The sequence below is a fragment of the Schistosoma haematobium genome, chromosome 5 (genome assembly GCF_000699445.3).
Source record: "Schistosoma haematobium chromosome 5, whole genome shotgun sequence".
Lineage (NCBI taxonomy): Eukaryota > Metazoa > Platyhelminthes > Trematoda > Strigeidida > Schistosomatidae > Schistosoma > Schistosoma haematobium.
The window spans coordinates 2,095,205-2,112,890 of record NC_067200.1 but is presented as its reverse complement, the minus strand read 5'-3'; the positions used below and the strand labels follow the sequence as shown (position 1 = coordinate 2,112,890).

The following is a 17,686-nucleotide window of genomic DNA, read 5'->3' as shown; positions in this document are numbered from 1 at the left end:
TCCAGTTTCTGGGTGTTACCCCTTAGGTTATTATTCGAACTAAGCTTGAGTAGGTGTTTAAGAGGATGTCCAGAAGTGTTAAGAATACTATAAGCCATTAATAAATAACCTCTAAGACGCCTATACTCTAATGGGTAAAGGTCTAGTGAATGGAGGCGTTCTTCGTAAGGCTTAGATTTGAGTCCTGGAACTGATTTCGTGGCTCGCCGTTAGATACGCTCCAAAGTGACCTTGATCTTTTGGAGTGAGGGGGGAGTACTATACTTCCGTACTCTAAATGGGGAAGGATAAAACTATTGAAGATTGTATGGGAAGTTCTTCCGTCAAACTGGCCAAAAATGCGCTTCAACTTTACCAGTGAAAGGTTTGCTCGAAAGGCATTTTTGTCACAGTTAGCGTAAGACTTTAAGTCATGGGGCACCAGGACTCCTAAATCTTTTTCGACTTGAGATACTACTAGAGAGGAATTTCTTAAGTTATAACTGTGGTCTGCGACATGTCGCAGATAGACTGCTTTACACTTTGAAGTGTTAAACGTAAGTCCGTTATCGTCTGCCCAACTTTGAAGTCGAGTCAGATCCTCCTGAAGTGCCTGTGTATCGTCTTGGTTGCGTATCTCTCTCCAAAGTTTCACGTCATCGGCAAAAAGTAATAAGTCTGACGTTACCTGTTGAGGAAGATCGTTTATGTAGATCAAGAAGAGGAGAGGCCCTAATACTGAGCCCTGGGGAACCCCACTAGGACATTCCATAGCCTGAGATAAAGTTAAATTAACCCGAACCTTAAAGTGTCGATTTTCTATGTATGAAGTAAGCCAATCGATAAGAGGTGGTTTGATACCTAGTCGTTTGAGCTTACTGATAAGACACAAGTGGTTAACTTTATCAAAAGCTTTTGAGAAGTCAAGGTATATGATATCAACCTTTCCCTTGCGATCGAGGATGCTTGTCCATCTGTCCACCGCAGTCAGCAGGTTGGTTATACAAGAGTAACCCTTCCTGAAACCATGCTGTTGGGGTGAGAAGAAGTTTAAGGACAGTAGATAATCGTTTAAACCATCGCATATCAGAGACTCCATGAGTTTTGAAGGTAATGACAGAAGAGCCACCGGTCGGTAACTTGAAGGTTCATTGCGTCGACCCCCTTTGAAAATTGGTGTGATGTGAGCCAACTTCCAATTTTCCGGTAATTTGCCTCGGCTTAGCGAGTGTGAAAACATCACGCTAAGCGGCGTTGCCAGGATTGAGGCTGCCTCCTTCAGTATGGCAGAATGAACCATATCCGGGCCAGGAGAAGTATCTAGTCTTAAGTGCTGCAGTTTCCGGAACACCAAGTCAGCGCTTAGGTCCACTTCGGAAAGCCCTGTGGAATTACAGGTGAAACTGTCGTCAATAGAGTTGATGTCAGCCGGCTGAAATGTTTGAGAGTAGTGTGCCGCTAGAAGGTTAGCGGCATCACCATCGTTGTTGGTTGGGCCGTTAAGACCTAGCAGTTGAGAAACTCCTGTTTTGGCTTGACGAAGAGAGGCTGCATAACGGAATAGGCTTCTAGGGTTCGAGGCAAATTTGTCCATAAGCTTTGTCTGATAATGAAGCCTGTCTTCTCTTATAGCCTTCGTGCATATGTTCCTGATATGTTTGAATTGCCTATACGCTCCGTCGTTGTCAGTTCGTTTGTATTCCGCCCAACAGTGCCTTTTACGGCTTAGCAGGCGAAGGGTACGGTTCTTGATTATTGTAGGTGGCTTACAGCTTTTGGGAACCGTTTGAGGAACTGAACGGTTTGTAGCACATAAGAGCGTGTGGAGTAAGAAGTTCCAGTGACCGTCCACATCGAGTTGGGGGTGAACATCCCAAACCACCTGTTGTAAATAGTCGTGTAGAGCTGGCACATTCAGCCGTTTAAAATTCCAACGCAAGTTATTGTTGGGATACCTTAGCTTAGTTTTGGTGACAAAACTGAAGGCTATGACGGCATGATCGCTCTTTCCCAGAGGAGCCAAGATTGAGAGGTTGTCAACTAGGAATTCTTCGTTTGTGAATACACAGTCTAACCGCGATGGTGTCTGACTGTTTCTCCAACGAGTTGCCGACCTCACATTTTCATATAAGCCCAAGTCATCGATGAGGTTGAAGAACCGAGCTTCAATTGAGTTGTCACCTCCAGTATACGTGTGTTCCACGAAGTTGACTCTAGGAAGGTTAAAGTCCCCTAGAATCAGGATATGTGTGAAACTGAGACGGGTAGAGCTGGATAGTCCATCCAGCATACGACTATCGTACTCGATGTCAGCAGTTGGCCTCCTGTAAATGACACCGACTAGACACCTCGAAGTGCTAGACAATCTTACAGAGCACCATATGGATTCCTCAAGATTGTTAAACTCGAGGTTGTGAACTTGGTGCACCTCCAAGCAAGAGCTTATGTATATGGCTACTCCGCCCCCAATTCCTGTTGTTCTGTCGTTGCGGAACAAAGTCATCCCTGGTAATGCTAACTCTTGGTCCGAGAACTGAGAAGATATCCAGGTTTCAGATATTCCTATCAAATGGGCTTTATTAGCGTTGCAAAGTTCATGTAATTCATCCAGTTTGTTTGGTAGACTCGAGGCGTTCATATATAAGCAGTTTATGCTTTCAATTTGGAACGCGTGAGCTTCGTCCTGTTTTTCTGTATGAACCTTATGTGAATGGACAGGTAGCCCACCCATGTGAGGTTTACCGAGGTGGTAGGCCCTGTCCTTTACACGTTTTTTTATCGTTTAGACAATCCACAAGTGGAATGGTCAGCTCCAACTTGCCTTTGTGCTTGGTCCTGGCTTCATATGGCCTGTCCGGGTGCATGTGGATTCCAGGTGGCAATCGACGTCTATTAGCACGAAATGCTTCCAGAACTGCAGCCGCCATGTGGGAAGATGGGAAGGTTATCTTCATTAGACGGGGTCTAAGATCACCGTCCTTCTTGGCTAATCTCGTCACATGCTGAGTCAGTGTGTTTGAGCCTCAAGGACTGTTTGATGAATTTCCATTCCCTGATGTCAGAATTTGATTGAGTAGGGTCTGCATTCTCCGGTATACCTTGCACAATTATGTTTCTTCCGCGGAAAAACTTCTCACGAGATTTTTTAGGGATGTTTCGTATGATATTGCGCTCCTCTAGAGAGCCGGGTGACCATCAAAGGCTCTATTCTAGGAAGTTCGAGCTTCTTGTTCAATTCACCCCAGAGCATCCTGTCGTTTTTGTCCTGCAGACTGAGAGGAAGGTCAGGATTATCAACGAGGTTCATGATAATGAGAGAGTCGTCACGAACTGTTGTTAATTTACCAGGTTTCACGGCGGATTCATGTTTAATGACTTGCTGTTTGGAGGTCAGTGTGCGTTTATGAGGCTTGGGCTCTTTTTTGACCGGACGAACAGTCTTGGGAGTAGACTGTGCGACCAAATCACCAGTAAATTTCCGTGCAGCAACTCTTGGGTTGCTCGGCTTAGGCGGTGATGCCTGGTTCTTTTGGGCTCTCTTAACTTGGGTCGAATCACCAACAGGGTTTTTGGGAACCACTGTTCAGTTCAGGGACCCTGAGCTGGGAGGCCCGAGTTTGCTTAGGGAGTCTAATACCTTCGACGTAATGATGGTGCTGAGCCTCGACACGTCGTCATTAGTGTTGATGGATGCTCCATCGATGGTATACCTAACGACATCCCTGTTTTTGTATCCGTCACACGCTCTTGTTTGTCTACCGGTTTTCTTACTGTCGTTGTCCAAGTTAACTGACAACTTGTTCCGAAGACCTGTCAGTAGGACAATGATGTTACTCAGCAAAACTACAGCATCCGTGCTGCACGTGACACATACCCATTTTTGGTCTGACTTTCTGAGTCTGTTGTAAGAAGTTAATGTCAGATTTGTGAATGCTTTGTGGAACCAACCTTTGCAGTTGTCGCACTGCATGCCAGTTGCAACAGCAAAACGGCATCGCCGACATTTGCACGAGTTTTTCATGACTATGTTGAAGCAAACTATGTTATAGATGCTTGCAAGAGCCTAAGACATTTAAAAAACACTAAAAAGCACACTGAAAACAGACAAAAATGGATAAAACGAGTGTTATAAACTGAAACTAGTCTATACGTGAAAAACAAAAACAAACCGAATAGTAAACTAAGCAAAACAACAGGTAACTATTAAATATGGTGAAACTAAAAAAAATAGTAATCTACCGAACGTATATCTCAGGATAGATTCTTTAGAACTGAAATGGTACTTTTGTTGCGTAAGAACACAGCAAAAGTTTGATAAATGCAAATCACGTTAGTACTAAACTTCCCGTTCGAAAAGCGCGCGTGCCTTGAATTCTGCGAGGAATTGTGCACGTGTGTCGATCACGCCGTGCTCGGAGAAATCGGATTCTGCGTAGCAGAACCAGGCTTCGATATTGTCGGGCCAGAAAGGCATCAGTTGAAACGAAGGTGGGGACAAAGTCTTAAGCTTGAATACTTTGGGTGTCTGTTCAGCCATGATGAAATATGAAGTACGATGATGAACGAGGGGAAAATATATATATACATCCAAGGAAAAACACGAAAAAATTCACAATGTTTAAAAAAATAAGGCAATGATATATAAAAATCCCAAAAAGGAACAGACTCACAGTTGCAATTAGGTGTACCAGATCACGTCGGGCTCACCAATGAAGAATGATACAGGTATTCAGTGTTTGACAACGCTTCTACCAGTAACACCTTCTAATATACTTTGTTCCCACCGAGAGAAATCAAAAGACAGAGTCGAGTAGATCGGAAAAGTGTATTTGGCGATAATCAATATATCGGGATTCTCTGATCTAATCTGGCTAGATGAGTTCACTAAAACATATGGTCAGTATCCAATGTCGAAAACTTACAGAGCTATTTAGTTCGGGGATTTATTTACCGCTACAACATCATATATTGAATCTTGTAAGTTGAAGATACTTTTCTTCTGGAGTTTACAAATTACAAGGTCATCTCGGGGGTTTGGTTTTATATTGTGTTACTCATATTTGTAAATAAAATCTACAGTCCCCATACTTTTGCGAACTACCAGAAATTCATGGTAAAAACATTACTGACTTGTAATCACCACATTTGCCCGAACAGGGAACACTATGTGTTACATGTCTACTAATTGTTAGTGTCTTAAGACACTAACACAAAGGTGAAGGCATATGAAGCCGGACCCATTGAAAGTAGATTCAGATATTTGGAAGCTGTATGTTCTACATACCGTTTGGCTACGCTTTACATGCTTTCACGTCCTCGAAGTCCCTACATTATTTCGTAACTGTATTATTCGGTAAGAATTTTGGTGAGATTTCTTACCACTCAACCAACTGAATAATACAGTAGCCATTAATGGCTACGAACTATATTAGGCCTAAAAGACCTTAAAGTGAATAGGGAATATATCCCAAAATTTTTTCAAACAGTTCATTTGAGTTGTGTCGTAGTGTTGAAATCTTATACAACAGAGTTTATTTAGTTACTAATGAGGAGCTATTATTCTACCTGCAAATGACAAGTGAGATTTGCCACAATTGACCACTCCGAATATTTTTCACATAGTAGTTGGGATATTTGACCATTTCGGATTTTTTTGGAATCAATATTTTACTTCATTTTTGTTTTGTTCAATCCCAGTGGGTTTGGTGTTAATTCGCTAGAAATACAATGTACATCAAAGCGTCGAATGAAATCAGTCCAATAAAATAAGTCGGTTCATAATATTTTGAGTTTGGCTGTCAGCCAGTCTAGATTACCAAGTTTTAATCTACACAATGATCGTAGTGTACAGATATGGAGGTTGAATAACATCGCCTTAAGTTTCGTTTTCATGACTTTTAGGGTGTAGCAAATTGAGTCATGAAAATTTGTGCCGGTGTTCTAAGTTTACAGTGTGACCATTATTGTCCTTACCCATTTGTGTTTGATTTCAATTGTTTTTAGATGACTTCATTGTATGCTAAAAAGATGACAATGCTTGCTGGACGAATATTCAGAGATGTTGGCAAACAAGTTGATAGTAAATCAATAAAAGTTGTTCGAATAATGAGTGAATTACCTCGCCCAATGATCTTAAAAGATTATTATCCTCCATTAGAAGAATATAGTAATATTTTACAAAAATTGCGCTATCTGGGCTTGTTTAGAAATGAACATGCAGATTTTCGTGAAGAAATGGCACGTCTACGTCAATTACGTGGCAAAGGGAAACGGAAGAAGGGTGAAAGTAAACGAGGACTATCACAATAGTGACATTATTTACTTTGTTATTTGTTTTCATAAAAAATATTTTGTATATATTTACTAGCAGTTTGTAAACAGTATCGAATCTTTAAAGTAATACTATTATGTGTTGAAATAGTGTTTGCTTTTTACTAATTAATTCGAATTCCATGTGGTGCTCTTTAGTTATGAACTCCTTACTCAAGCAAATGTTACTGAAAGAAGTAGGTCATGTTTATAGAAAACTTTGACCATATTTTGCATTATTGTACTAAATTATAGTTTAGTCCGAATTTTAGACATCTCTTATCTGTAGTAGTTGTGAAAAATAAATTGTCGTTAATGCAGTTGTCGAGTTAGTCGATTTAACCTACTCAATGTTGACTAGGGTCAAGAAATGTCCTGGTTTTTCTGAATATATAGATATTTTAGGTTAGGAAACTGACATTCAAGTTAATAAACTCAGCTTCATCAGTCAACTCAGCATAGACAAACACAAAGGTGACTAGTCCAGCATTGGCTGTACGGGTAAAACTTGTTTCGACCAATAAACAAAACGGTTATTTCACAACTTGTCAGTGAAATGTATGGAATAAACATTACGCGATAAAAAAGTCTCATCCACGACTAGTCAAGTTATCATGCACAACTAAGAACAAATTTTTAGAATAATATTTGAGTGACAGTGCCAAAAAATAATCTTTGTAGTTGATTCGGTTTTTTAAAAATCAATCCGATTCATTAATCACAAGTAAGACAACTATCAAAATACTATTCTTAATCGGGTGACATCCTCTTTAATCGTGTTCAAGAGATTCAAGATGGCTCCTTTTATCACAAATATAACTGCATTTGTGGCACTATGAGTCAAATAACTTTTGACTGTGAATTGTATGAATAGACGTATTGCTCAAAATATGATGGCCAAGTCGATGTACGGATAGTTTATAAACAATATGGTGCATATACTTCTGCTGATCAGCGCATATTTGGTATAGGGTTGAGGAGTGTCCCTCCCCTCTAGTAATGCCCTCACGTGGCCACGCGTGTAAAACCGCTGCCAAGAAATTGCTACTCTGCATTCTCCTGGCAGGTGTGTTGTTTACGGAATTCAGAGCACGAAAACGAATGTTCACTGCTTTGGCCTGTTTGATGGATATAAATTATCCGTGTAGGAGAGTTGTGTTATAACTGTGAACGGCAGCTGACTAGAGGGTAGCGAATTACCGATCGGACCAAAGACGCGCAAACACGTAGAACGACCTAGGGTTCTGATTGGCCCCGCTTCCCTATCTAGCCCAGCAGTTGAGTCCAGAACGCAAGTCACAGCCTCGGATGTATGAATCATTATATTTCAAACATACTTTGTTTATATACCAGTCAAACAAACCACATCATACCATAAAATAGAAAATAACATTGTACAATATTGGCCAGTATGAAAATGACTCATGATTTCAACCTGTGAAATTTCCTAAAATTCTCCACAAAACTCATTCTAAATATTTATTTACTAATTTATGAGTTTATAAACCTCTACTGCTATCAAAATCGAAGAAAGTGATGGTGAATGTAGCTCAGAATGAATATGTTGGAGTGATTATAATCTGTGATCTGGATGGATAACCAGTAAATGTTTGATTGTTTTGAACAATAAATATATTCCTGCACTGGACTAGTTGTCTTGATCACTCACCTTTTTCTCTATACAATATCTATAACTCTACTAGCTATTAGAAAATAAATTTATTGATTTCTTATATCACGAAAACCAGATCTTGAGACATGAAAGTTCTACATTCTATCCATAGTGGGCTGGTGGTTATACATTTGAATAGTACTACACTAGGATGAACCAGCTATCCAATGCCCACTGGTTTTCATTGGTACCTTAAATGAAACCAATCGGTGATAAGAATAGTCTGCGTATTCTCAATCGAATTGATTTATCAGAAGACTTTACAATTGACAAAACTCTACAGTTTAGTTCAGTAATGGTTATAACAATTTAGTATCGAATTTTATTATGATAAATACCAGTGTGCCGACTAATTATTCATTGATAGTGGTCAATTGAATTAACAATCTCTTTCGAGTTTAATAGAATAAAGTTATAGACCGCATCCACGATCCATATTCATTCACCGTCCAGTGCTTTCAGGTTTTTCACGGTGATTTAGCTTCAATTGACCCATGATTTCAACCAGTGGAAGAATTCATTTTATTGAATATAAAAGTGCGAACGTAGTCATCTAATGTAACCAGTGTGTGCTACTTTTATTTTAACCAATCAAATCAAAACTATGCACCGTTGACAACCAATTCACAGTTGATTACAAGTAACACAATGTTTGTTCATCAACATATGAGCACCAATTACTTAGTTTAAAATATTGTTAATTCTATCCAAAATAGTTATCATCAATAGGGGAGTCAGGAATTTTAATCAACTGTGGATCAATATCAGGCTATATTACCTCAGCAAGTGTAAGACTATTGCATCACCATGAATTCATCTCCTATGACGATTGGTTAATAATTATGAAATGATTTTATGAAATTTGATCATCTTACTGGTCAATTTGAATCATCCAATCTGAAAGAGACATACAAACACTTAAAAAATTCTATATAAACTCGACACGTTCTACCAACGTCTAAAACAAGAAAATGATGTGAGTATTGATTGTACACTTAAGGCAACCGAGTGTATTATATCAATTCCAATTTGATCTAATGACATAACATTGTTCTATTCATCTGAACTATTTTAGATATACATTTTTATTTGGTCAGTTGGTAGCGATCTATTCGATCGTTGTATTTGCATCGGAATTTTTCAACTGTCATGAATTTTGTGAAAAATCTGAATTTCCTAATAATGAAAAAGTAATTTTCCAAACTGAGACATATAAATATGTAAGTCATCGATCAGGTTCCAATACAAATATTCAGTCTCATTATTATAAGTATTCCCAGTTAATTCGCTTTAATCAGTCCTCTCCAATTGTTAGTGGAAATTTTGAGAAACCGGCTATTGAGGAGGTGAGTTAACTACATTTTGCAACAGAGATGCTAATCCATATGTTTGTATATTTCTAGAAAATAGATTTGAGATTCCCCTTTACATTTTACGGTGCTAATGTTAGCACAATCATTGTAGAATCTGAAGGTAAGAGAATTGTTTTCCTCGAATAAAATGTTTTACTGTTTTTTTCATTCACATTTCATTCTATGAATCAAAGTCGCTTTCATTACTTCAATAGATCAGTTTTATGCATTTTTTAACATTCAAAACATCTACTGATGTCTTTCCTTGTTCAAGTCGTAAATAGTTTGATGCGTTGCAGCAAACTAATGACAGTTCATGCAATTCATTCTAGTCTCTAGTTAATTTCAAAGTCTTTCATTCATTCACAGTAGATTATCAATCAAGTTGCATGTTTTCATTTGGCAATTACAGGTAAAATTAATTTACAAGGACAATGGGATTTGGCACTAATTCACAATTATATCTTCGGCAATGTTCTATGTGAAAATGAGATTTTGAATGAGAGTGAGTTCTCCTATTATTCAGTGAGATTTTGTTTTATGTTTTTCATTCCTCATTTTTATTTTGCATAAATGATTCGGCATTTAACTTGATTATTTCATGAGAGCTGACTAGTACATAGTGATTATTCTATTTGTGTGATTTCATGCCCTAAAATATGTTCACAACACGTATTCATTACTGTGAAGTGAAAATGTTGAATAAAACAGTGATTCACTTTAAAATATACACAAATTCATTGTGTAGAAATTGTGGTGGTCGGTATTCGATATAATCCTTAACTTCGTATACAATTCGTCTTGCTAACCGTTCTGTATAACGCCCCAACGGTATAATAATCAGAAGGCAAATACGAAGTGTTGATTACGTTTATTGCGAGACCACACACATATATCCAAATGTACAGATGCGTCAAACAAGCATAGAAGAGTTGTGTCGAAAGGCAAGCAAGCAAGCGAGCGAGAGCACGAGCGTGACGAGAGCGTGTGAGTCAGTGAATATGAATAACATGGACATATATATACCATGTGAAATGAATGAGTAATCGAATGGAATAAGCGGTTATTAGTAAAACTAGCAGAGTGAATAAATGCGTAGGCAGTAAACAATATTCAAGCATACGTATTTCATACAAACACAAAATAATAAGGGTACAATAAATTGTTATAGTGCGGATGACTTTGTCCGCTAAATAAGTTAACAAAAGGGCTTAACTGAGTTAAATGAGAATAAACCCATTTGCACGTGAGTCGCTATAAAATAATGAATCAAACGATGTAAATGCTCAGGTGGAAATTATCTACTCTTCAATCTGTTCGAACTACCATAAAATTGATATTTCATCAATACGACACTTCTTGATAGATTGAACGAATCAAGCTGATCACTGGTGCAACAATAAGCGATGTTGTGTGAGAAATCAGTTTGGATTATTGAAGCACATTAACTATCAATTTATATTTGATGTCCTCCAAATCTTCATGTCACTTACTTGATTCTTAATAGTACAGTCTTTCTTATCCACTGTCGTTGAACCATTGGATATTAAACACATTCTTAACTATCATAATCGTTTGATCATTAATCTTGAACTCATGCACCACCTCAAACATGCAATCAACTAACGATCACGAATAATGTGCTAGTAGAACATAATTGATTCGATCTAGAATACCTAGAATATCAAAATGAAGGGCATTCATTTTATTCACTTACCGAAATTAATGTCATTGGGGTAATATTTCCGGGCAATAATTAGTTCAGTTAAGAGAATACTGTTTAATTGGAATAACAGAATTTCACAAAATGATTTTCTATGTTTGTTGTCGAATAGATGTTAACGGTTAATTAGTTGGCCGAAAGCTTACGAACCCAACATTTCAGAAGTATAATATTTTACTCAGTGGATTGGATTGAAACGTTCATCATATCGGTGAAATAATAATGAGGATCATTGAGACTCTCATTTCGTTGAATTGGTTAACTTAAATCTTGAAAGGAACATCATAACTTGTGTTCAAACACACTATGTGTTTATTGAAAGAGGTAAATATTCATTATACAGATACATGAACACAAATTTATTTTGCTTTGATTATTTCAGAGGAATTTTTCGCTGTCAGAAGGTCTTGTCCTACAAATATTGATAATAAAAGTATGTATCCATATCCATGATTGTTTGATCACATGTGAACTATTAACACTTTGCATCATCATCATTGATTGTCATTACTCAAATGTTTTCTATTCAGTTTGAGTAATTGAATTCATCTTAAAACAACTAACAGAAGTATAAAAGTGTAACCATTCTACAAAATCAAAGGCTAAATACACATAGAAACCATTGATTGTTTGTAGATATATTTGATGGAAACTTAATGAATAATTGACATACGTTTGGATACATTAGGTCATAATCACATTTCATTTGTAGATAAACGAATACAGAGATTCATCACCATTGACAGGTTTCAAAGGAACATGATGAGAAGTCTGGTTATAAAAAAATTATTACATATGTGTTCATCGGAAAATCATTTCTGTATACATCACAATCATCTGGATATTCCCTCTTTACATGGCCATTCTTAGCTTTTATTCTTTCAAATGAGAAGATCGTTAAAACGATATGTATTAAGCGTGTTCACTTCTTATCTTTAACAAATAATGTGGTCAAAGTTATTTGATCGACTGATTTACCAATGCGTTACATAACTATGTAAATTCTAAAACTCGGATTATGAACAAACAAACCGCAGCTCATGTCATTTTCTCCTAGAGCCGATTGTGTCAGCTGAATTATAGAAAATATTCCACCAATTTGAATACCACTCCAACTATCAGATGTAATTAGAATGTAGATGATTTATTGTTTGAATATGAAAACTAAGCAAACTAAGCATGTGACATTCATTATGAAGGATACATGCTTATTTCATTTACACAACATTCACGAGATTATTTTCATTTCGAATTCAACTACAGAAAAGATTTGAGATAACACAGTAAATATCTGGTAAAATCTGATACCACTGTGTGTAGGCACATACAGTGTCACATCTAGTAATGACATGCTCGACACTAATCCTTGAAATGTTGAATATCGATAGTTCTCTTTTTTGCAGGTGATATAATCAAGGTAATGCACTTGATACATTCGAGTGGGAAGATATCTTTTTATTATGAGAACGTAAGTTGAGCAAGTGAATGGATTATTCCATTGTTCCATGCATATCCGTACTGTCAAATACATCGAAATATATTGAGAAGTATAAAAGGACACCAACAATTTGTACTGTGCATACTGCCTTTATGAAACTATTAATAATCCGATAATGACACTGTTTATTCTAGCACTTTTTAAAATAATGAACAACAAAGAAGTGATGTAGTATGTAAACAAATTCTGATACTTTCGAGCCGATTAACGACAAAGAGTGTATGTGAGAGTTCTGTAGGTGAACAGTCATTTTTAGACTTCTACAGACCATTTGTTAGAAAAGTTCATAATTGAATATTTTGAGAGAGACGTTGTTAAAATCTTGATCGCCTCTCAGATTGTATTTGTTCCAATGTAACTAGTTAGAACTTGATCGATTTGAACTACAATAAATGCTGGATGACTAGAAATGGCTGGTGAGATGATAAATTTTATGAGTGTTGAACTCAATCCATCTTGTTTGTTTCGAGGTAATCAGAATGAATTGTGGAATCACTTTTGTTGAGAAATGAACGACAATTGATATAAGTTAGCACATAAACACAATTCCACAACATGACAACAAATTCACGTTCAGCGACATTGCAATTATTCACAATCACACTTCTACCAACGGACGTAGATGTTCATCTTACTATGGATAGCCTTATTCCATGATAGATAGATCGTTCATCTAACTTCACTGAAGTTTTCAACTGAGATGAGTCAGAGTATCTTTGTAAATTAGATGGTGTATATTTCGTAGGGAAAGGAGGAGATCAGTATGCTTACTGTAAGTGCGATTAGTTGCCTTTGAATAAGATAATGTGAATGACGACACATTACTTCAATGTTAGGTTGTTTTTGATATAGTTGGTTGTGTATTACTTCTTTTCAGATTCCTAGAGGACTTAAGAAGGACGATGTTCTATCGAGCTCTGCTTATTATATCGATTGTGGGAAAGGAGGTAACAAATGTTATTTACATTCTATTTTACACTGACTTACATGAATAGTCATCTGTTAGCATGATGTTACCTTCTGTTTGTACACGATCATCACTATGTCTACGTGGAGATTTCCTGTAATTTATAATGGTGATCGAATTTGTGTTCCTTACAGTCTGTAGTATTCAGTTGTTTTTGTTTGTACAATAAAGCGATGGAAGTGTCGTTGAAGTGCTGAGGAAAATTGTGTGAAATAGAATCTGAATAATTTAGGCAAACTCACTGTCCCGATGCTTCTGTATATTGAAAATTCAGCGTCATTTTGGTGTTTAGAAATCTTGAAGCAAGATTCAAGTGTCACATATAGTTAAAATTCATAATCGAAACTCATTTTGAAAATATTTTGTCTTTCGAATTGATGACAAAGTATCTGTATCTTCAAATCAACAACCGTCATCCTCGTTGATACCGCAAAACAGATTTGAGTTGTTGTGATTAAATCGAAATGGTATTGTTTTGTCTTTTGTGCTAAGCTCCGTCGAAAAGATTTTCAAGATCCACGTCAGCTGACGCTTGCCTTACTTGATATACCGAGTAATATAACTAAGATGTGTGAATGTCTTCATCACGAATTTGCGGATAGATATTTGGAGAAGTCTTCTTTATGATCTTAATGATCCAGACGGGAATATATGAACGAGGATACAAGACAGACGATATATCTACTCATTTATTCACTCACCCACTAATAGTCAGTCAAACTTGCAGCCTCTCAATATTGACTATTTGTGAAACAATTTGTAACGAGATAAGCCTATTTTTTGTGTAGATGTTGCACTGACAACTTGGTCAAACAAATCAGGAAATTAACATTATCATTTTTCATTTAGTGGTTGAACGTCGGTCACTTTCAGAACCTGAAGCGGTGTAGGACATATTTCATAAAGACGTTATTTGACCGTCATTGTATCTGTCATCAGATAATAAACAATTTCTTATTTTGATCGCTTCTTTAGCGACTAAACAACATGTTATATCCAGAATGCAAATCAGAATTTTAACTGTCTTCTTCTGTACAATTAATCACATTAGTTTACAGAGGTCCTAGTGTAAACGTTCCTGATGAATGGATAAATAGTGGAACGCTAGTGGAACATGAAGATCTCGGGGGTATGTTAAAACATATTTTATCACAGTTGACTATTTTCAAACTTGAGTGCATCACTTTCGTTTCATAAAATTGGAAATTTCATATATGATTTCAGACAGTTATTAAATGGTATCAAGCCATCAGTCTCAACTGACGTTACACCAAACAACGACTCAGTGTTGAATATTTAAAATGACTAAGGACACATTTTGAACTACAATAGAAGTTCTCAGTTTGATGAAATTTACTTGAACAAAATGTCGCAAGACAATGGATGAGATGATATCAGTCTGTTAGTTGATTGTGCATTGAGTGGGAAGTGTCATTTGATTTTCATTTGGTACATTCAATATCGTATTTCGCCGAGGAATTAACGTTGGAGAAACACTTCATGAAATTGTAATTGCCTTGGATTCGTTAACCGTCTAGCGTGTACATTTCTTTTCTAATATTAACAGTCATTGACGTTCTTGACATTCGCCTGACAAATTTCATCGTTCAACATGCAACGTAAATTTATTCAATTCCAAAATGTTTTCAGGAAATTTGATTGACATTGAATGTGTATTGAATTTCGGATTGAGCAATGTGATGACAAATGCACAGAGAATGAAATACTCATTTAACTCCGAAATCGCCATCATTGAGTTACAGTTACATCCTTTTTGTAATTCATTTATCTTTTGTTTGATAACTTGAAATGCAATCACCTTCTTCTTTTCACTGAAGATTGTCCAAATCACAATTCGAGTGAAGCATGTCTAGGCGGAAAAACATCAGATACGTGTATTTGGTGTGATTCAGTCAATATATGCATTACTGTTAATGATAAGGAAGTTGATCTCTTCGATGTAAATGATTGCCAGAAAAAGTAAGCAATTGGTAGACTTCAAAGATTGTTCTTACTATTATGATATTCCAAATTGTAATCATTTCTTCGGAAGAACATTTGCATTGTGACGAATTAGTATTGATTACTATTGTACCCTAAGTGCATAAATCAAAGTAGCTTATACGATATATAAGCACATATGAATGCAATGCTTTGTTTCTATGTGGACATTCAACAATGAATAGAAGAGTTGTTTAACACTAATGCCTGAAAACATGTTAATTCTTCATAGAATGTGAAGTGATTCTCGATGTTCAATATGAAACCGTATATCTACGTGAACTGTTGAAGAAGGCAGATGAAATCAGCTTGAATGATGAAGCGTAATCTGCTGAAAGTTGTGTAGCACGTTCAGATAATAATTGGAAGTTCGTTGTCCCATTGTTGAAGCACAGGACAAGTATTTCTGATTCCTTGTTGAGAAATGTGTATCCTGAATGAATTGCTTTAATAAAGCCGTCAGTCATAAGTTTGTTGAATAGTGTATAGATTGTGATAAGATGTGACATCCAGGAAACAAATTTCATCATCCAAACAAAAGTCGTCAGTTAGTTGTTGGATAGTGTGTATTTATCACATTGACTGTTAAATCGGTATCAGATATTCTAAATCATTATTCATTGATCATATTGTGTAAATGTAAATTATGTAACTAGTTGTTGAATTCAATTCTGTCATCAAGACTGACAATGGTGTTTGATGAATGATGAAATATTTGATATTCAATTGTAATTCCACTGTTTCCTTCTTCCGAAGAGCCCGACTGTCAACGTTGCTACTGAACCAACAACTCTCGCAACTACTGAAACTGATTTGAATAAGACTAGTCCAAGTATTGAATCACATTTGGTAAATATTTGATATTTTGTAATCTTTATACTATTTCGTTCATTTCAGAACATGACTACAGATACAAATGAAGACAATCAGAAAAGAAAACCACAGCAATATGTGTACATCGTTGTACCATTAGTTATATCTTTGCTTATTGTGGGCATCGGCTGTGGCATTTGGCTATGGTTCAATAGAAGGAACAGAGTTTATCCATAGTCCCCACAAACAGATTCCCAAACGTTTTCATTAAGTCGACTTTGTTCTTGTCAATTTGTAGTTTAGTAAACACACTTTCTATTTTGTTAATCATTTCAATGAATTGAAGATTGTTTCATGGAACTGCATATCAAATTGATGATTGTTTACGTAATGACTGATGTCACTTTGTTTGGTAGAATATAAAATATAATTTTTTGTATTTATGTCATTGTTTTCATTCAAATAAAAACATGGGTAGTTTCACAAGAGGTTACAACATTGCACTTGTCAATGAACAGTATCGTGTATACGTGATTATGTGACCATTGAAATCAGCCAAGTGTTCGTTGTGAATGTCCATTTTATTAAAGTCTCAATACTGAGAAATATCATTCGAAAATGACGTCGTTCATTGTTTTAAAATAAACTGTCGAAATGCGGCAATAATATTTAACAAAGCTCCTGAATCCTTCATTATTTGACTATTCACTGTTTAGTGAAAGCTGATTGACAGACTGTTGTTAATTAGGTGTTATCAATGTGTTGGATATGAAATAATTCTAGAGGGTCAAGCTACTACTAAAGTAGGAATGAAAAAAGATGCCGTAGCGTTCGTAATCAGATGAGAGATTTGAAATAAAGAGAACACTGAAGTGTTTGCGTCAATGATTGACCACATTATTGAACAAAACTTGGCTAAAAATCGGTCCTATTTTCATGGGTTTATGAGAAACTAGTCGATAAATAATCCTTTGCATTAGGTGTTTGAATGTTCTCGTTAGTGTTTAAGACTGAAAAGTGTTCAGTCTTTTCATGTTATATGTTAATCATGTGCGAGTTGCTACGATATTACCATAAGGTCACAAAAAATAAAAGCAGAGTTTGTTAGTGGCCATCAACGAAATACATGACACAAGTCACTTCGTCCCGTTTGAGACTCGTTAGCCAGCTGAATCTGCATCACAGAGTTGATATGTCACTGCTATACTCATACTCGAGATCGTTTATTTCAAACTCAGTATGGGTACCAACTGGTTTCTTCAAATAACTCCAATGTAATATATATTACGTTGAACACATACATGATAAATATTTTTCCTGTGGCAGTTTGCATTCTCAAAATTCATTTCCTCTCCACGATGCTGAATGCTTG

At 36.4% G+C, this 17,686-nt stretch overlaps 2 protein-coding genes across 2 annotated transcripts; both read left to right on the top strand.

Moving 5' to 3' along the window:
* Positions 1 to 4,989: 4,989 nt before the first annotated feature.
* On the top strand, positions 4,990 to 8,632 carry MRPS33 (28S ribosomal protein S33, mitochondrial). Its single transcript, XM_051217285.1, has one exon. It carries the CDS (start codon positions 5,983 to 5,985, stop codon positions 6,286 to 6,288), a length of 306 nt encoding a protein of 101 aa, XP_051064664.1. The 5' UTR covers positions 4,990 to 5,982; the 3' UTR covers positions 6,289 to 8,632.
* Positions 7,880 to 16,757, top strand: MS3_00011099 (uncharacterized protein; the record flags this gene model as incomplete). Its single annotated transcript, XM_051219505.1, has 8 exons — positions 7,880 to 7,890; positions 9,036 to 9,180; positions 9,217 to 9,306; positions 9,364 to 9,433; positions 9,725 to 9,817; positions 11,148 to 11,359; positions 13,411 to 13,480; positions 16,399 to 16,757. The coding sequence occupies 6 exons, from the start codon at positions 7,880 to 7,882 to the stop codon at positions 11,159 to 11,161; spliced, it is 423 nt and encodes a 140-aa protein (XP_051064663.1). The 3' UTR covers positions 11,162 to 11,359; positions 13,411 to 13,480; positions 16,399 to 16,757.
* Between the last annotated feature and the right edge of the window lie 929 nt (positions 16,758 to 17,686).

Excerpts from the sequence above, each read along its gene's own strand:
- MRPS33 (XM_051217285.1), top strand. The coding sequence starts at position 5,983 with ATGACTTCATTGTATGCTAAAAAGATGACAATGCTTGCTGGACGAATA.